General features: G+C 35.3%; 1 protein-coding gene across 9 annotated transcripts in view; it reads right to left on the reverse strand.

Annotated features, from left to right (window-relative positions):
- The window catches only part of LOC127867914 (NAD(P)H-hydrate epimerase-like), a 124,071-nt gene that overhangs the window by 66,713 nt on the left and 35,190 nt on the right, over positions 1–22,168 (reverse strand). Inside the window, exon 1 of one of the 9 annotated variants that reach the window (XM_052409437.1) lies at positions 18,811–18,833. The exons of 5 other annotated variants lie outside the window; for them this stretch is intronic. Coding sequence is in view for 2 of the 4 variants with exons in the window: in XM_052409428.1 (XP_052265388.1) it covers positions 5,652–5,699 (48 nt within the window). In the remaining 2 variants the exon portion in view is untranslated. 3 more of the 9 variants (XM_052409436.1, XM_052409429.1, XM_052409428.1) reach the window with 3 other exon arrangements.

The raw sequence follows: 22,168 nt of genomic DNA on the forward strand, positions 1-22,168 counted from the left end.
TCATTCCATATAATTTGTACCCAGGAGTGTCATACTCTTAAGGGCATATGATTAGAAACTGCTATTGCAGCAGAAAATGTAATTCATAATAGACAATTTGCTTGCAAATTCCCCATTTTAGCAACTATCACGATGCAATAAATTATTGATGAATCCGAAACAAGGCTCCCTATGTGCAGTGCAATAGTGGGTACTACTGTCTGCAAATGTATTCCAGTAAGTTTTGGTTTATAATTTATAATAATCAAAAAATTAACTTCCTCATCATATATGCCATTATTTATAAGGTACGAACTGGACATCCCATAAAAATTGTCAGCACATTTTATCTCAAAGCCGGCTGTTTTTTCAGGACACCTAAAATGATCTTTGATTGTACTTCACTATTGTCAGCAGTCAGTACAGAACTAAAAATGTCTGGCAAATATTGACAAAAAATCTGTTAAATAATTTTATTAACACAAACATTCTCCATTTTAGAAATCAGTGCAGGTCAACAATCTTTAAATGTTTAAATTACAATTGATGCTATATGTACACATTACTTTAAGAAAATTAGACAAAAACAAAAGTAAATCTAGTTGAACTAGAGCTTTGTCACAGACGTGCTGAATACCCCCACATGCCGCATTGACACAGAATATTGGCCCATGTTTAAACTTGGCATTAAGATAATCAAGATAAAACTTCTGACCAAGTTTGGTGAAGATTTGATATAAACTACTTGAATTAGAGAGCAGACACCATGCTGAATGTTAAACAAAGGCACTTAGTGACCCCATGACCTAGTTTTGGGCCCGGCATGGCCCATGTTCAAACTTGGCGGAGAGATTATCTGGATAAAACTTTTGACCAAGTTTGGATGAAAACTACTTGACTTAGAGAGCGGAAAACATGCTGAATGTTTAAAACGCACTAGGTGACCCCGTGACCTAGTTTTTGTCCCGGCAAGGCCCATGTTCGAACTTGGCCAAGACATCATCTAGATACAACTTCTGACCAAGTTTGGTGAAGATCGAATGAAAACTACTTGAATTAGAGAGCGGACAACATGCTGAATGTTTAAAACACACTAAGTGACCCCGTCACCTAGTTTTTGACCCGGCAAGGCCCATGTTCGAACTAGGCATAGACATCATCTCGATACAACTTCTGACCAAGTTTGGTGAAGAGTGGATGAAAACTACTTGAATTAGAGACAGAAAACATGCTAAATGTTTAAGCGCACTAAGTTACCCCAGTTACCTAGTTTCTGACCCAGCAAGACCCATGTTCAAACTTGGCCTAGACATCATCTAGATACAACTTCTGACCAAGTTTGGTGATGATCGGATGAAAACTACTTGAATTTGAAAACTACTTGACTTAGAGCGCCCACAACATGCGGAATGTTTAAAACACACTAAGTGACCCCGTGACCTAGACTTTGACTGGGCATGGCCCATGTTCGATCTTAGCCTAGACATCGTCTGGTTACAACTTCTGACCAAGTTTGGTGAAGATCGGATGAAAACTACTTGAATTAGAGAGTGGACAACATGCTGAATGTTTAAAACGCACTAAGTGACCTCGTGACCTAGTTTTTGACCCGGCAAGGTCCATGTTCAAACTTGGCCTAGACATAATCTAGATACAACTTCTGACCAAGTCTTGTGAAGATTGGATGAAAACTACTTGAATTAAAGAGCGGACAACATGCTGAATGTTTAAAACGCACTAAGTGACCCCTTTACCTAGTTTTTGATACAGAAAGGCCCATGTTCTAACTCGGCCTAGACATCATCTAGATACAACTTCTGGCCAAGTTTGGTGAAGATCGGATGAAAACTACTTGAATTAGAGAGCGGACACGGACCGACCAACCGACAAACAAGTTCACTCCTATATACCCCCCTAAACTTCGTTTGTGGGGGTATAAAAATTAACTTGTATTTATCTGCATTCAGTTTGTTTGATATACAATATGCTGTTCAGACAAATAATTATTGTACATGCATATATTTAAATCTCAGTTGGTATGATATAAATGATACTTGAAGTTTGTTCGAATTTCCGAAGATTTCGAATACAAATTTTAGCTGTTTTTGCAACGGATTACTGATATTTGTGAATGCTGTGACTTCATCAACTCTGCACTCCATATTTACCAGTAAAGCAGACAAATGACTAATTTAGTTCACACAAAATGTTTAAATTCTATGCTCCTTTCCACAATGATATATATTTTACTTCAATTCAGTGTATTTCTTGAATACATTGTATACACAAAAGTGAGTCATACTTCAGATGGCCAGAACCTTATTTTTAACAAGAGCTGTAAGAGGACAGCGTGCTCGACTATTCGAGTGCTTGACAGTATAATGTAAGCCATCATGGAGAGGGGGGTATAATGTGGGTGTGTGGTCATTTAATAGATGATCTTTAAAAAAAAAAAAGAATTTTTTTTTTTTCTTTTTCTGGGGTGGAGCATGGGGGATGGTTTGGGTGGAGTCCATTGTGGTATGTCAGATAAGTGTTGTTTTGTCAAAGTATGAATCAAATGTGATCATAAATAAAGAAGTTATGTCAATTTACACAAAATTTATTAATTTGACCTTGAGAGTCAAGGTCATTCAAAGGTCAAGGTCAAACTCAACTTGCCAGGTACAGTAACATCATGATAGCAAGAAATTATTTGAAGTTTGAAAGCAACAGCCTTAATACTTTAGAAGTAAAGTGGATCTAAACACAAAATTTAACAAAATATTCAAAGTTACAAAGACAAAAAAGGCCCATAATTCTATTAAAAAGCCAACCAGAGTTATGCAACTTGCCCTGTACAGTCCCCTTAATATAGTTAGCGAATTTCCCAAGTTTAAAAAGAAATAGCTATGATACTTTAGGAGTAAAATGGAACAAAACACAAAACTTAACCAAATGCACAATTATCTAAGTATTAAAGGGGCCATAATTCTGTCAAAATGCTTGATACAGTTGTCTGCTCTTGTTTGTAGATTGGGGTCATGTTGGTAAAGAAGTATGCAAAATATGAAAGCAATATGTCAAAGGACATAGGAAATATTTGAGGTGGTACGCAAACTTTAACATAGCTTTATCAATAATATGCATATTCTAAGTGAAAAAAGGGCCATAATTCTTACAAAATGCTTGATACAGTTGTCTGCTCTTGTTAATAGGTTGGGGTCATGTTGGTAAACAAGTATGCAAAATATGAAAACAATATGTCAAGGGAAATATTTGGGGTAGTACGCAAACTTTAACATTTGCACGCTAATGATAACGGGAACGCCGACGCCGGGGTGAGTAGGATAGCTCTACTATATATATTTCATATATAATAGTCGAGTTAAAAATGCAAGCTGACAAAAACATGTTAACCATGTCAATACATTTATCATAATCTAACACCAAATTGCCAACTTAAACAAGAGAAGGGTTAGTCAGAAACACAATGTCCCCTACTGCACCGCTTTGAAGCCATATATTTGACCTTTGACCTTGATGGATGACCTTGACCTTGACCTTTCACCACTCAAAATGTGCAGCTCCATGAGAATCACATGCATGCCAAATATCAAGTTGCTAGCTTCAATATTGCAAAAGTTATGGCAAATGTTAAAGTTTGATGCAAACAAACAAACCAACAAACCAACAGACAGAGCAAAAACAATATGTCCTCAACTATAGTGGTGGGGGACATAAAACATTCATGCAGTCTATATTCTAATGCAACCTTCAGAAAAATCATTTGCTGAGATAGACACTTGACTTAGATATACACAAATTTGTGATCACACTTGAACTCATACATTGTAGATACAGAGCCACCCCAACAATGCAATAACTTGCTTACAAGATGTTAAATAATGAAAAGAACTATCTCCATTACTACCGAGAAAATTATCTGGTCAATTGCTAAAGCATTGTACCTGCTAAAAAGATCTTTAACAGGTACAACAGTTTAACACTCATGCCTAAAACATGCTATCATGGCGCAATATGAAAGTAGATTTTGCAGAAATTTTTATGAAGATATCAACATCCCTTAGGTTACAAAGGATCGTTTGAATTCTTCCAGCCCTGAATGTCTAAATGGAGAATAAAACTTTTTGAACATTGTATCTGAAACAGTAAACAGCTTAAAACATTTGGCTAGTCGAACAAAAAGTTCAGTAAAAGAAGGGTGGACACATATTTTAGGAATTGTACCGTGAGTTCAATATTGCATTGTTCCTCCTGTTACAATAACCAACCAAGATGAGAGTATTAATGAGCTTGGGTCATTTAGTTGGATTTTATTGTCAAGTTTTCGTGACATAATGACTGCACTATAAACCAACTGTGAAGAGGTTGATAAGCAGATATTCTGTAACAAAATTGGGAATTTATGATACTTCATTAGCATTAACTTTCCAATGTTGCAGTTAACCCTTCAGCCAGTCTCAATTTGGATCTGTATCTTTTTTAGACAAAAGCAATCCTTAAATCCACACCTAATATTGAGGTTTCAGTGACAAACTGGTGTATAAAAAATGGCACAGTTTCACTGCAGATACAGGGGGATTTTTGTTGAGTGAATTTTATTTCACTAGTGGTTATAGACTTTAAAAAATACTCAAGTAAATTATACATTTTAAATCACTTAGGGTGAAACAGATAGTGTATTTTCCAAGGCATAAGACATTTCTTTTTCAATATAAAATAATATTAAATTACGCTTTTTTATATTCCACGCGTCTTCGTCAGGTATACAGAAGTAGAGTGATCACGAGTGATCATAGAAAATATTTTTTCGATCACGAGTGAATTAAATCAACATTCCACGGAATCAAACAATTTTTTTTTATTTTATGCTTTGTTTCGCCGTTTATTAACATTACAAAAGAGTTTAACTGGAGAATTTCGCTGGAATAATGACATCGTTTCGTAAAAAAATGAAGTCATTTCACAGTTAAACAGTGAAAATTATAGATAATTTTCACTGTTATTTTTCAATGTTTGAAACAGTGAAATATAAGTTTTAATTCACTGATATTTCTCTATAAACCACCGGAAAGCATACAATAAAATTATTTATTCCACTGATAAGCTTATAGTTAAGTCATTTCATTTCTCAAAGATGCAGCTATGCACAGAACCAGTCATATCTCTGGGTGGAGGTTGCTTTTGAGCTTTATTTGCAACCTTGACCTTTCACCAAAGAGCATGGGAGATGTATGTTACACTGTGATCTTCTATGAATGGAAAAGACTTTTTAAAAGTAATTGTAAAAACCTCCACGGTATGATAGTAAGAGAGTGAAAATTTATGTATTTGACCTTGAAAAGTGACCTTGACTTTTTAACAAAGATATAGGGAATTATTGGACGCTTTTCACGTGGACATGAAAGATAATCTGTATCGACCCTAAAAACACCCATCTATACACCCATCCACCCTCAAAACAACTTATTCGCAGATGGACAGATCGACTACTATCCCCTTCTTTAGGGGATGTAAGGATAGGGAATTACAAGTATTTTCATCAATTCTAGAAATTCCATTAATGACAAATCCACACAAGACCTACACAAAGTGCAAGACATCAGTGATGGCTAACCTCGATAAAACAAGGACAATTATTGCGGTGATTTTGTCACTGCAAACATTACCAGGGATAATTCTTGTTTTATGAGCCAACAGCAGCCACCAATCTTCATTAGGCTCTTATATTCCCTGATATTGCAGACAGAAACATGTCACTTTTATGCCACACATCATGTCCTACAGACAAAACTGCCAGTCACTATGATGCAACAAAACTTTGACCTAAACAATTGATCTGTCACACAGCAAAATGTATGTACTTTGCCAGAATTTAGTAGTAACTTCATTGGTCATTGTCCGCTCGGGTACTACTTAAATGTACCCCGATTGGCTGATTGGTTCACCTATCTGAAATTGACAATAGTTTAACAACAATGAAATAAGTAAATCAGCAAATATGACTGTAAAAAGAATATGCTAATGATCTTCACATTGTAAATGACTGAAAACCATTTATCTAAGAAAAAATGCAGACTTCACAAAAGCTGAAAAAAGTGACAGACATTTGGTCCGACTACCTACCAAAACTGCCACAATGAAATGAAATTGACCTGACCAATAAAGTCTTATGTAACATGTAATGTAATACTTATGTTAACTTGTTTGGATCTCCTAAAGAAAAAGGTATTATTCTTCCTAAATTGTTAACATACATATTCATTAAAAATAATACATAACAAGGGCTGTTTGTAAAACATGCATGCCCCCCATATGGGCTGTCCGTTGTAGTGGCAGCCATTGTGTGAATACGATTTTTGTCACTGTGACCTTGACCTTTGACCTAGTGACCTGAAAATCAATAGGGGTCATCTGCGGGTCAGGATCAATGTACCTATGAAGTGTCATGATCCTAGGCAAAAGCGTTCTTGAGTTATCATCCGAAAATCATTTTACTATTTCGGGTCACCGTGACCTTGACCTTTGACCTTGTGACCTCAAAATCAATAGGGGTAATCTGCAAGTCATGATCAATCTACCTATGAAGTTTCATGATCCTAGGCGTATGCGTTCTTGAGTTATCATCCAAAAACCATTTTACTATTTCGGGTCACCGTGACCTTGACCTTTGACCTAGTGACCTCAAAATCAATAGGGGTCATCTGCGAGTCATGATCAATCTACCCATGAAGTTTCATGACCCTAGGCGTATGCGTTCTTGAGTTATCATCCGGAAACCATTTTACTATTTCGGGTCACCATGACCTTGACCTTTGACCTAGTGACCTCAAAATCAATAGGGGTCATCTGCAAGTCATGTTCAATCTACCCATGAAGTTTCATGATCCTAGGCGTATGCGTTCTTGAGTTATCATTCAAAAACCATTTTACTATTTCTGGTCACCGTGACCTTGACCTTTGACCTAGTGACCTCAAAATCAATAGGGGTCATCTGCGAGTCATGATCAATGTACCTATGAAGTTTCATGATCCTAGGCCCAAGCGTTCTTGAGTTATCGTCTGACAACCACCTGGTGGACGGACAGACCGACCGACCGACCGACAGACCGACCGACAGACTGACCGACATGAGCAAAGCAATATACCCCCTCTTCTTCGAAGGGGGGCATAACAAAACATACAGATTGAAGTTACAATAATCATAAATAAATGTAACTAATAAATAAAAAAATATGATATTACAGTCAAAACTGGGAACAGCAGTCAGTCAAGGGAAATGACCAAAGTGGAAGTTGTATGCAGGTGACTGTTGTTTTCGGATCACAATTTTTAGATGGTTGGTCAGTTGGTAGGTATTGCTACGTCGCTACCCCACCCAGTTGTTTGCATACAGTGTAAACAAGAGCTGTTTGTAAAACATGCATGCCCTCCATAATTGGGCTGTCAGTTGTAGTGGCAGCCATTGTGTGAATATGTTTTTTGGCACTGTGACCTTGACCTTTGACCTAGTGTCCTGAAAATCAATAGGGGTGATCTGCGAGTCATGATCAATGTACCTATGAAGTTTCATGAACCTAGGCGTAAGCTTTTTTGTGTTATCATCTGGAAACCATTTTACTGTGTCAAGTCACCGTGACCTTGACCTTTGACATAGTGACCTGAAAATCATTAGGTGTCATCTGCGAGTCATGATCAATTTACCTATGAAGTTTCATGATCATTGGCATATGCGTTCTTGAATGATCATCTGGAAACCATTTTACTATTTCGGGTCAGTGTGACCTTGACCTTTGACCTAGTGACCTGAAAATCAATAGGGGTCATCTGCGAGTCATGATCAATGTACCTATGAAGTTGCATGATCCTAGGCATAAGCGTTCTTGAATGATCATCCGGAAACCATTTTACTATTTCGGGTCACTGTGACCTTGACCTTTGACCTAGTGACCTGAAAATCAATAGGGGTCATCTGTGAGTCATGTTCAATGTATCTATGAAGTTTCATGATCCTAGGCATAAGCGTTCTTGAGTTATCATCCAGAAACCATCTGGTTGACGGACGGACATACAGACATAAGGACAGACCGACATGAGCAAAACAATATACCCCCTCTTCTTCAAAGGGGGGTATAAAAAAGGCCTCATTGCCTCAGCATAATAACATAATTAACTTACATTGAATAATACAAAATTAAAGCTTATAAATTGATTTAATTCATATTGTTCAACTAAATCAATGACTTTATCAACGATAGTATAATTGTTTACTCATGCATCTCGTTCATTCAGTAATTAAGCTTGGCATATGCCATGGACGTCACGTCCGAATAAGTATAAAAAGCGGATTCGCTGTCATGAACCGAAAGTACGGTGTAACTGTACCATTCCGAAACTGTTTTTGTCATTGTAAAAGTACACCCTCAAGTAAATTGTCTAAAATTTTACATAAGATTTAAAAAAACAGCAATTACTAGAAGAATAAAAAAATAAATTGCAGGAATTATGTTACTCACTTCCAAACACAACAAACTGACATGAAGTCAAATTGCATGTGGCCAAATAGACATACAGACAGACAGACAGACATTATTTTCTATGGTGAATAAAGCAATGACAGACATCTATAGCAAATGAAACAATGAACACAAAATTGCAGAAATCATGTTACCCAAATCCCAACAAGTGAAACTGACATGTCATGTCACATAGCATGCAATACCTCTCTATGACTCCTATTATACTGATTTGTTCAAATCCTTGTAACAGGAATGTGGTCCAACCCAAATCACTGAAAACATTCAATTTGCCAGCCAAAATTTATAATACACCATTGGACAATGAAATAAGCCAATCAGTGCTTCATATAATTCCCTGTGATTTCTTAGATGCAATTGCACAAGAAAAACAACAGACAATCAACTGATAGTGGATTCTACATTGATGGCACGTTCTCTGGACATTTTTGTAATTTCCTCACTAGACGTTAAGGATGTAAGACACCAAATAAGGAATTAATAATTACCCTGAAAAGCAATTTCATATGAATTACTGCAGATTATACTAAATCTTTGTGTAATTTTGCAGAAGACATTATTTACCTTTTTTCTAGTTTGTCATCATTTTTTTCTTTGTCATTATTTATTTTCTTTGTCATTATTTCTTATCTTTGCTACCATTCTTTCTGAATGTATGTAATTCATTACAAAATATTTCAAAGGACTTTGATAGTATACCACAATTATAGTTATTTCAAAAAGTGACATCCATTTTGTACATAAACATTTTTCTCTAATTAACACATGCAATTCTAATCAAAATCAAGTAAACCATCTTCAATAACTCTTTTCCAATAAGCTATATGTAAGCATTTCCAAATTGCCAAATGCAATCTAATCTTTCAGCTGACGAATAAAGTTTAAAATAAACTTGACATGGTGATTGACAAAAAATCAAGTGTATCAGTATTGCCTAAAAGAGCACTTGGTACCAACTTCCATGTGTAATGGGGTTATTATTTAAAGATGATCCACTGATAAGAGATAGAATGTTGTTTGTATCCAACATTCAAACCACGTTACATAGTGATCGAATTCAGAAAAGAGATTGAACACTCAACCTGGAATACAAAATAAAAAGTGTATGATCAGCTGATTGAAAATTAAAAAGCTAAAATAATGCATTGGCGCCATCTCCTGTCATTCGCACCACCTCCTTGGCATTGGCTCCATCTCTTTTGGAAAAACACCAAATTATCGATTAGATTGACAAGAGGCCAATGTTTTTGTTCATAGAAAAACTTATACATGTTCAAAACAATGGTTTTATGTTGATAGTGATTTCATCGGGTGGAAATTTGCTCATCATACAGGCAAAATACATAGATTTTATGTTACAATCTTTACCATGCCACAAATTATAAAGGTCATAACGTTTACAAATGGGTTGTTATTATATGTTTCTGTACATGTGTGGATGAATAAATCTTTTCTGAATAGCACTACGTTGCCCAATTTTAAAAATAATATGAAATGTGTTGAAAAAACATATAAAACTAACTCACTTTGTAGAATTATCTGTGACATTTAATAACATCCCATCCTTGGCGCCAACTCAGAAGTAGCATAGCAATGGCTCATTTATCAATGCATTGCAAAAAAGAGGAGTGATCATTGATGGCCATGCATATTTCTTCTGCAGGCTCAATTTTGACATTTCATTCCAATATCCATGACAATGCAACTTATTCATGATCACCTACACATGTACAAAAATATATTACTTTGCTCTCAATATATAGAGGATATTTGTTGGATTAGGTTGAATATTGATTTTAATTCACGAATGATCATAAACAAGAAATATCTTTAAAAACATATACGGCGTTGATATTGTAATGTTTGCGACCAGTGAAAGGAGATGGAATGAAGCGACCATGTATTTTAATGAAGGTAGTGAGTGATAATATATTTTAATTTATTAACAAATAAAAATGAAGAACAAGAAGAGGTGAAATTGTATGTTTTATTGTCAATAAGTATTGTAATGACTAGGTTTTCATAATTAAACGAGTATTACATTAGTTTCAATAGAAAAAGAAAACATATTCGCCACTGAAAAACTATGAACAATAATAATAAATGTTGGAATGAAATAAAAGATAATGTGTTTTAATGTGTACAGATGTTAGTAGAATGTAAACATAAAAGACTCAATATTGCAAGCATCATAGTGATATGAAGTTTTTGCAGAAAAAAACAACTTTATATAAAAAATGAACAAAACAAAGTACAAAGAAACATATTTACACTAATAAAAGCAAATATGGATTACAATAAATCAAAGACAGATATATTTCCAACACCTATATATTTCCTTAGTATCGCGGGCTACCGCCCCCAAACCCCCACTTTGTCGATAGTGGTAAACAACTGCGTACTGGTAAAGTGCAATCTAGCCTGTTTTTGTAGTGTTAAGTGTCATCTAAGGTCAAAAGTGACGTTAAACAGCTATGCCGAAAAATGATATTTTCACAAGTGGAACAGCCACAAGTAAAAAATGTACTTTTTCTATGATCACAAGTGAATTAAAATTGATATTCCACCGAATCCAACAAATGTTCTTTTTATTTTATGCAAACAAATGATCTTTTTTGTATTTTTACCAGTCTGGACATTATAATTCCCCGTTGGGCGCCTCCTATGTATTTTACAAGAAAGCTCATCTGTTATAGGTTACAGTATACTAAATAATCGTTTCATGTAGGGCTGTACTCTCTAAAAAATATCATAGTTTACTTGAAGGCATGTTTTACACTTTAAACTATTGTTCGGGTTTTATCTTTCGGCGATAATAGTAGGGCATGAATAGGTGTTCACTACTGAATCCCTGAAATAATTGAAATAATAAACTTGGAGACTATAGTAAAGCTTTACACTGAAAAAGGTTACATTCCATTAAGAAACGGCCATAAAAAATGTTGCAAAAACAGTCGATTTTGATTCATGTCAAGTTCTTTTTTGGTTTGAACATGACATGTCTTTTTTATTCCATAAATCAATTCCGCTAAGAATGGCCTTTAAGAAAAGGTATGGTTATGGGGGTCTCTATGTGCAAAAATTGTTGCATTTATTTTCACTTAAAGTTGTCGCTTTTACATCGAATTATATAGGAAAACTATTTAGTATATCATGACCTGTATGTTTTTATAAACATCAATGCAGAGTAGTCCCCTAGGTAAAAATTTTGGGGGTCTCCATGGGGAAATCAAAGATATCTAAAAATAATTCCGGTAAAACAATTAAAATTATCGATAATTATCACTGTTATTTTTCACTGTTTGAAAACAGTGAAATATCAGTTTTAATTCACTGATATTTCTCTATAAACCTTTGGAAAGGATCAAATAAATTACTTTGCTACTAAATAATGCACATTTACTACTTTAATACAACAAAACGCAAAAACCTTCAATCCATTCAGCTGAGTAGCAATAATACAACATGACATACAGCATGCTTCAAAATCTGAAAGATGCCATACTTCAAAGGATGCTGCACAAGAAACAATACCGTATCTCCATTAACTATTGTGTTGTATCGACTACAGGCTGTAAATCATACTTGTAATATATCAACCAAGAAAATATGCAATATACCTCAAATACAATATTTTCCAGAAATTTAAGCTTTTTATATTAGGTTTGGGATATTCTAACAAACCCAAGAGAAATAAATAGCAAACAAATAATACATAGACAAATTCAAAACAATTTTTTCTGACAGCATTTTTCAGCAGAAGTAATGGATGACATACATGCAACTTAGGAAAAACATAATATTAATAGTTTAGGCTGCACTGACTGCAATATATCAATATAACTCATTTCATATAATTTGTACCCTGGAGTGTTATACTATTAAGGGCATATGATAAGATTCTGCTGTTGCAGCAGAAAATGTAATTCATAATAGACAGTTTGCATGCAGATTACCCATTTTAGCAATTATCATGATGCAATAAATTATTGATGAATCCAAAACAATGCTCCCTACATGCAGTTCAATAGTTGGTACTACTGTCTGCAAATGTATTCCAGTAAGTTTTGGCTTATAATTTATAAATAATCACAAAATTTACTTTTTCATCATAAATGCCATTATTTATAAGGTGCAAACTGGACAACCCATAAAAATTGTCGGCACATTTGATCTCAAAGCCGGCTGTTTTTTCAGAACACCTAAAATGATGATTTTACTTCACTTTAGTCAGCAGTCAGTAAAGAACTTAAACTAGAAATGGCGTGGCAGAGACCGACCCGAATCCCCACACCGCATGTTTGACCCTGGGGGGGCAGTGCCTAGGGTTGGTAATGGGACCATGCATAGTTGAGATTGACCATATTGTCATAAGAGAAGTTCAGTATCAATTGGAAGTGAATCAGTGTAGAAATGAAGAAGTTAATGTAAAATAACATAAAACAAGAGATGTGTTTGTCAGAAACACAATGCCCCCTTCTGCGCTGCTTTGATTTATTTAAAGAAAAAATTATCATTTGACAGGTTCATTACTTACCTCCCTTTAAAGCTTATTACTTCCCTTGTATTTTTAAAAAAAATTACCTTTGACATTGAAGGATGACCTTGACCTTTCACCACTCAAAATGTGCAGCTCCATGAGATACATATGCATGCCAAATATCAAGTTGCTATCTTCAATATTGCAAAAGTTATGGCTGATGCACCATACCGAGGGGGGGGGGGGCATACAAATGAGTGTAAATCTCTGACCCGGCCCCACCCCAACCCCCATAACTTTTGACCCAGGGGTCAGATCAAAATTCAAAATAGTGCAGGGTCACACATATACTGATAGCTACAATGTGTGTAATTTCAAGGTTCTAGTGCTTATAGTGTAGGAGGAGATAGTGGCCAGGACTGACGGCTGGACAGACAGACAGACAGACGGACGGACAGACGGCGGAGATAAGCACAATATCCCCACGTTTTTCAAAAGGCGTGGGGATAAAAATGTCTGGCAAATATTGACAATAAATCTGTTAAAGAATTTTATTAACACAAACATTCTCCATTTTAGAATGCCTTGTGCCTCCTGTTACACTAACCAGCCTGAAGATGACAGCATTTATTAGCTTGGGTCATTTATTTGGATTTTATTGTCAAGTTTTCGTGCAATCATGACTCCACTATAAACCATGGAACTGTGAAGAGGTTGATAAGCAGACATTCTGTAACAAAATTGGGAATTTATGATATTTCATTAGCATTAGCTTTCCAATGTTGCAGTTAACCCATCAACCAGTCTCAATTTGGATCTTTAGCAATAACTCACATTAATTGAAGATGTTCTGTTGCAGGTCTATTTTGTTAGACTTTTTAAGCCAAAAGGAATCCTTAAATCCACACCTAATATTGAGGTTTCAGTGACAAATTGATATTTTGTTGATTGAATTTTATTTCACTAGTCAGGTTATAGAACAGACCTTTTCCGCCCTATGCCACAGGTCCGAATATTGGCACCATTCCCAATGCAAATCTGGTTGTTTTTTCCCCAATTAAAAAAAAATCCCAATTCCAAAACAAGAGGGCCAAGGTGGCCCTAGTTCGCTCACCTGAGAGGAGTTGGTTCATATAATCTTTACCAAATGTCAAACTTGACCTAGATATTGTCCAGACAAACATCCTGGTCAAGTTTCATCATTATTAAATCAAAACTCTGGCGTATGGAGTGTTTTTGTTTTTGTAAGATTTGACCTGGTGACCTATATTTTGAGTTGACCCCCCCCCCCCCTTACCAAACATCAAAGTTTGCTTACAAAAATAAATATTATGACCAAAATAATAAAATCTGAAACAAAATTGTGACCTCTTGAGTGTTTACAAGGATTTTGTATTATAATAAAAATTTGGACAATCAAAGGGCAATAATTAAGGCATTAATTTTGTGATTTTGCTCATTATCAAACTTGACTGAGATCTTTCAGCAACTTTGATAAAGAATGCTTGAGAAATATGAATGCTAGAGTGTCTACAAACCAAATGTGGACGGGCAGACGGTGGACAAAGACCAATCCTAAAACCTCACCTGAGCTGAATCAGGTGAGCTTAAAAGTGTGTTTCACCGATCTGAACCATTTTCCAACTTGTCCGAGAAATCAATAAAACCAATGTATTGACTAAGTTTCACGATGATTAGGCAAAAAATGTGACTTACATAGTGTTCGATCACAAAGTTTCTCTCTAGTCACATAAGGAAAACTGCCCCACCCCCCTGGCAGCCATGTTTTTTTACCATTTGCAAACTCATCTGAGATATACATAAAACCAATCTTTTCACCAAGTTTCATGATGATTGGGCAAAAAATGTGACTTCTAGAGAGTTCACAAGCTTTTTTTACTATATAAATATAAGAAAACTGCCCCCCCCCCCGGCAGCCATGTTATTCAACTGATCAGAACCATTTTCGAACTCAACTCTCATATCAAGGAAACAAATGTTCTGACCAAATTTCAAGAACATTGGGCCAAAATTGTGACTTCTAGAATGTTCACATGTTTTCACTATATACATAAAGAGAAAAATGCCCCGCCCACTGGCGGCAATGTTTTTTCACCGATCTGGACCATTTTCAAACTCGTCCGAGATATCAATAAAACCAATGTTTTTACCAACTTTCATGATGATTGGGCAAAAATTGTGACTTCTAGAGTGTTTACAAGGTTTCTCTATTAGCCAAATAAGGAAAACTGCCCCGCCCACTGGCGGCCATGTTTTTCAACGGACCGGAACCACTTTTTAACTCAACCAACATATCATTAAGACAAACATTTTGACAAAGTTACATGAAGATTGGGCATGAAATGTGACTTCTACAGTTTTTACAAGTTTTTCCTTTTTTTTTTACCTAGAGACCTAGTTTTTGACACGACACTACCCATGCAGTTTCGAACTCGACTGAGATTTCATTGGGACAATTTAAAGCTTCTGACCAAGTTTCATGAAGATCGGACAATTTAAATGTGGCCTCTAGAGTGTTTACAAACCAAATGTGGACGACGGACGACGGACGGACAGACGATGGACAAAGACCGGTCATAAAATCTCACCTGAGCAATCAGGTGAGCTAAAAAAAAAAAATAATAATTTTTTTTTAAACCTTTTAATATATAAGTTAACCTGATCCAGTGTAGAAAATACAAAAATATTGCATAATTAAATTATCAGTTTTCTTAAATTTGTTTTAAAAACAGTAAAATATAATAAATTGATTATTTAAGACTTTCCTTATTTTCCCTAAAATTCGGCGTTTCACACAATTTTTTTCCCCTCAAAAAAGGCCAGGCCCTTTCCCCAAAATCAGATTTTAAAAAACCTGCACTTATCACACATGTTCATACTATTTTGTACAATTTTAATAATATGTTATCAAAATAGTTGTTATTTAACAGTTAACGGCTTCTTTGAAATATAAGAAACACTATTTACATGCCATTGTTTTTCCCAATTGAGCCAGTTTTGCAATTAATTTTTTTCCCAAAATAGGGTGTTTTCACGACGCGAAATTCCCAAAATTCCAGTTTGGCGTTTTCCCAGAATGGAGTGGAAAAGGCCTGTAGAATTTAAAACATACTCAAGTAAAATATACATTTTATATCACTTAGGGTGAAACAAATAGTGTATTTTCCAAGGTACAAGTCATATCTTTTTCCATATTAAATTATATTAAATTATCAGCTTTTTTATATTCCATGGGTCTTATTGGTATACAGAAGTAGATTTTAAAATGTCATAATAGCCTATATAATGCACGATATATTGATATTCATGAATCTGTATCAGGAGAATCAAATGACTCTGGTAGAAAGATGATCTTGCTGGACAAATACTAAATGTTTTCTCATATTGTCATTGATTTTCACTGCATAAAAGAAATAGATAGAGGATATTTGTTGGATTGTGTGGATAATCGATTTTAATTTAGGAGTGATCATAGAAAATATTTTTTTGATCACGAGTGAATTATAATCAACATTCCACCGAATCAAACACATTTTCTGTTTATTTTATGCTTTTTTTTAGCCGTTTATTAACATTGCAAAAGAGTTTACCTGGAGAATTTCCCTGGAATAATGACGCCGTTTCGTAAACAAATGAAGTAATTTCACAGTTAAACAGTGAAAATTATAGATAATTTTCACTGTTATTTTTAACTGTTTGAAACAGTGAAATATCAGTTTTAATTCACTGATATTTCTCTATAAACTACCGGAAAGCATACAATAAAATTATTTATTCCCCTGATAAGCTTATAGTTAAGTCATTTCATTTCACAAAGAAGAAGCTATAATGCACAGAACCAGTCATATCTCTGCGTGGAGGTTGCTTTTGAGCTTTATTTGCTACCTTGACCTTTCACCAAGGAGCATGGGCGATATATGTGACACTGTGATCTTCTAGGAATGGGAAAGACTTATTAAAAATAATTATAAAAACCTCCAAGGTATGATAGTAACAGAGATAAAATGTATGTATTTTGACCTTGATAAGTGACCTTGACCTTTTAACAAAGATATAGTGAACAAGCAAATTCGTTAAATTGATATCCCCGCCAATATGCTTCTGGACACAAGTGTTATATTTGACACTCAAAAAAGCATTTTTTCAATATACAAAGGGCCATAACTCCATTATTAACATATGGTGAACAATGACATTTGGCGTGCATCATCCTCATATCTATATATATACTCATACCAAGCTTCAATGAAATCCGCCAAAGCACATCCAAGATATGGCTCCAGACGGATGGACGAAAAGACGGACCGACGGAAAGACGAACGGAAAGACGGACGGACAGACAACGCCAAAGCAATATCCCTCCGCCTATGGCAGGGGATAATTATAAGAGGCTTTTCATGTAGACATGAAAGATAATTTGTAGAGACCCTAACATCACCCATCTATACACCCATACATAATCAAAAGACACCAAACAACTCATCAGTAGTTGGAAAGAGCATCTACTATGCCCTACCTTTGGGGATGTAACTGGGGAAGGATTAAAATAATTTTCATCTCATCTGGAAAATCTTTTCATGGCGAATCCATGCAAGACCTTATACACAAAGTGCAAGACATCAGTGATGGCTAACCTCAATAAAACATAGACAATTATTGTGGTGAGTTTGTCACTTAAAACATTCCCAGGGATAATTCTTGTTTTATGAGCTAACAGCAGCCACCAATCTTCATTAGGCTCTTATATTCCCTGATATTGCAGACAGAAACATGTCACTTTTATGCCACATATCATGTCCTACAGACAAAACTGCTAGTCACTATGATGCAACAAAACTTTGACCTTAACAATTGATCTGTTACACAGCAAAATGTATGTACTTTGCCAGAATTTAGTAGTAACTTATGCTCCATTGGTCATTGTCCGCTCGGAAACTACTTAAATGTACCCCGGGTACTCATAAGTATGTACTTAAATATACCCCAGGTACGGAAAATACATGTATTACTAACACTTACCCAGCCAATTTAGACTGTACCCAAGTTTTTAAGTTTAAGTAGTACCCGAGCTGACAATGACCAATCGAGCATAACTAAAAGTTGATTTGGTCATTTGATGATGAATACAATTAAAATTGAGCACTTACAATTAGGTGACCTCATAGACATTAGGCATCAATTAGATCCTGAAATATGTTGTATTGAATTTGTCCTATTTAGTCTGTACTCATGAATTTTTACACTGTATGTTATAAACTTAATTTGTAAAAGCTCCAATAACATTACACTGTACAAATGGTTTTGTTCCTTTTTCGCCTTTCAAGACTCAAATCATGCAAGAACTATTGGGCTGTTCTGAGAAAACTGTGCTTAATGCATATGTGCGTAAAGTGTCATTCCAAATTAGCGTGTGTAGACTGCAGGGACGACACTTTCCCCTTTAATGATATTTTCTGTTCAAAGAAAGTCTCTTCTTAGCACAACTCTAGTTTAGGGGAAAAGTGTCGTCCCTGATTAGCCTGTGCAGACTGCACAGGCTAACCTGGGAAGACACTTTACGCATATGCATTATGTCCAGTTTTCTCAGAACGCGACTCAATTGGTCTAGCATCAATCCAGGTTGTTTATTTAAATGACTAATGTCAATAATGTAAATTATATTGAACACATCAGCCATACCATTGTAAGAGCTGAAATATGCTTAGGCAATACAGTTATGGAACAAACAATACAATTCAAATGAAGAATCACTTCAGTTCACTATATATTTGCAATCAGCAGTTCTGTTACTTGATTGGCTGATTAGTTCACCTATCTGAAATTGACAATAGTTAAACAACAATGAAATACGTAAATCAGCAAATATGACTGTGAAAAGAATATGCTAATGATATTCACATTGTAAATTACTGAAAACCATTTATCTAAGAACAAATGCAGACTTCACAAAAGCTGAAAAAAGTGACAGACATTTGGTCCAACTTCCTACCAAAACTGCCACAATGAAATGAAATTTACCTGACCAATAAAATCTTATGTAACATGTAATGTATATTTATGTTAACTTGCATACTTGTTTGGATCTCCTAAAGAAAAAGGTATTATTCTTCCTAAATTGTTAACATCCATTCATTAAAAATAAAACATAACACAACATATAGATCGAAGTTACAATAATCATAAATAAATGTTACTGATAAATAACAAATTATGATATTACAGTCAAAACTGGGAACAGCGGTCAGTCAAGGGAAATGACCAAAGAGGAAAGTTGTACGCAGGTGACTGTTGTTTTCAGATCACAATTTTTAGATGGTTGGTCAGTTGGTAGCTATTGCTACGTCGTTACCCCACCCAGTTGTTTGCATACAGTGTAAACAAAGGCTGTTTGTAAAACATGCTTGCCCCCCATATGGGCTGTCAGTTGTAGTGGCAGCCATTGTGTGAATACGTTTTTTGGCACTGTGACCTTGACTTTTGACCTAGTAACCTGAAAATCAATAAGGGTCATCTGAAATTCATGATCAATGTGTTATCATCCGGAAACCATTTTACTGTGTCAAGTCACTGTGACCTTGACCTTTGACCTAGCAACCTGAAAATCATTAGGGGTCATCTGCTTGTCATGATCAATGTACCTATAAAGTCTCATGATTCTAGGCATTAGCATTCTTGAATGATCATCCGGAAACCATTTTACTATTTCGGGTCACCGTGACCTTGACCTTTGACCTTGTGACCTGAAAATTAATAGGAGTCATCTGATAGTCATGATCAATGTACCTATGAAGTTTCATGATGAGGCATAAGCATTCTTGAGTTATCATCCGGAAACCATTTTACTATTTCAGGTCACTGTGACCTTGACCTTTGACCTAGTGACCTGAAAATCAATAGGGGTCATCTGAAATTCATGATCAATGTGTCTATGAAGTTTCATGATCGCATAAGCGGTCTTGAGTTATCATCAGGAAACCATTTTACTATTTTGGGTCACAGAGACCTTGACCTTTGAGCTAGTGACCTGAAAATCAATAGGGGTCATCTACGAGTCATGATCAATGTACCTATGAAGTTTCATGATCCTAGGCAAAAGCGTTCTTGAGTTATCATCCGGAAACCATTTTACTGTTTTGGGTCACCGTTACCTTGACATTTGACCTAGTGACCTCAAAATCAATAGGGGTCAACTGCAAGTCATAATCAATGAACCTATGAAGTTTCATGATCCTAGGCCTTAGCGTTCTTGAGTTATCATCCGGAAACCATCTGGTGGACGGACGGACATACGGACGGACCGACATGAGCAAAACAATATACCCCCTCTTCTTCGAAGGGAGGCATAAAAAAGGCTCATTGCCTCAGCATAATAGCATAATTAACTTACATTGAATAATACAGAATAATAGCTTATAAATTGATTTATTTCATATTGTTCAACTAAATCAATGACTTTATCAACGAAAGTATAATTGTTTACTCATGCATCTCATTCATTCAGTAATTAAGCTTGGCACGTGCCATGGACGTCACGTCCGAACAAGTATAACAAGCGGATTCGCTGTCATGAACCGAAAGTACGGTGTAACTGTACCGTTCCCAAACTGTTTTTGTCATTGTACGTAAGTAAGGTTTAAAAAAACAGCAATTACTAGAAGAACGAAAAAATAAATTGCAGGAATCATGTTACTCACTTCCAAACACAAGAAACAGACATGATGTCAAATTGCATGTGGCCAAATAGACATACAGACAGACAGACATTATTTTCTATGGTAAATGAAGCAATGACAGACATCTATAGCAAATGAAACAATGAACACAAAATTGCAGAAATCATGTTACTCAAATCCTTACAAGAGAAACTGACATGTCATGTTAAATTGCATGCAATAATAACCTCTCTATGACTCTTAATAGATTTGTTCAAATCCTTGAAACAGGAAATTGGAACAAACCAAATCACTGAAAACATTCGATTTGCAAGCCAAATGAATGCACCATTGGACAATTCAATAAGAAAATCAGTGCTTCATATTCATTGTGATTTCTTGCAATTGCACAAGAAAAACAACAGACAATCAACTGATAGTGGATTTTGGATGGCACGTTTTCTGAACATTTTTGTCATTTCCTCACTAGACATTAAGGATGTAACACACAAAATAAGGAATTAATAATTACCCTGAAAAGCAATTTGATATGAATTTCTGCGGATTATACTAAATCTTTGTGTTACTTTGCAGAAGACCTTATTGACCTTTTTTCTAGTTTGTCATCCTTTGAATCTTTGTCATTATTTCTTTTCTTTGTCATTATTTCTAATCTTTTTCATTATTTCTTTTCTTTGTCATTATTTCTTATCTTTGTCATCATTTGTCATCATTCTTTTCTCTGAATGTATGCAATTAATTAAAAATATTTTAAAGACTCTGTTAGTCTGCCACTATTATGGTTATTTGAAAAAGTGACATCCTTTTTGTACATTTTTCTGTATATAATACATACTATTTTAAGCTAAGTCAATTGAACCATCTTAAATAACTCCTTTCAAATAGGCTATGTTAGCATTTCCGATCATCAAAATTGCCAATTGCAATCTAATCTTTCAGCTGGCAAATAAAGTTAAATATAAACTTGGGTATCCGGACAAACGGCACCCGGACAATTGGCACCCAGTGTTTTTTTGCAGAGGCGGACAAACGGCACCCAGTAAATTTGTTGAGGCAGACAAATGGCACCCGGTAAATTTGTTGAGGCGGACAAACAGCACCCGGTAAATTTGTCGACTCGGACAATCGGCACCCGATTAAATTGTAAACCCGGACAAACGGCACCCGATTAAAAGTTATGAATGTTTGATGTTTTACCAATAAAGATATTTGACACCTTGTTGGACTTTATTGTACGAAAAAAATTACCGTTATGCTTATGCTTTTATTTTCAATATTTATCTCTTGTTTATCGGCACCCGATCAAAGTCAATTGATAAAACGCACCTTGTTGGAGTAATTTGTCTAATCCGCTAATTGGTTTGGTAAAAGAGATGATAAATAAATCCCGTCAACAAACTGTTTTATCAAACTAATTTGAGTGTGGATTGATTACCGTAATTTGCTAATTGGTTTAATAAAACATGTAAACAATT

This window comes from Dreissena polymorpha, chromosome 2, assembly GCF_020536995.1.
Source record: "Dreissena polymorpha isolate Duluth1 chromosome 2, UMN_Dpol_1.0, whole genome shotgun sequence".
Lineage (NCBI taxonomy): Eukaryota > Metazoa > Mollusca > Bivalvia > Myida > Dreissenidae > Dreissena > Dreissena polymorpha.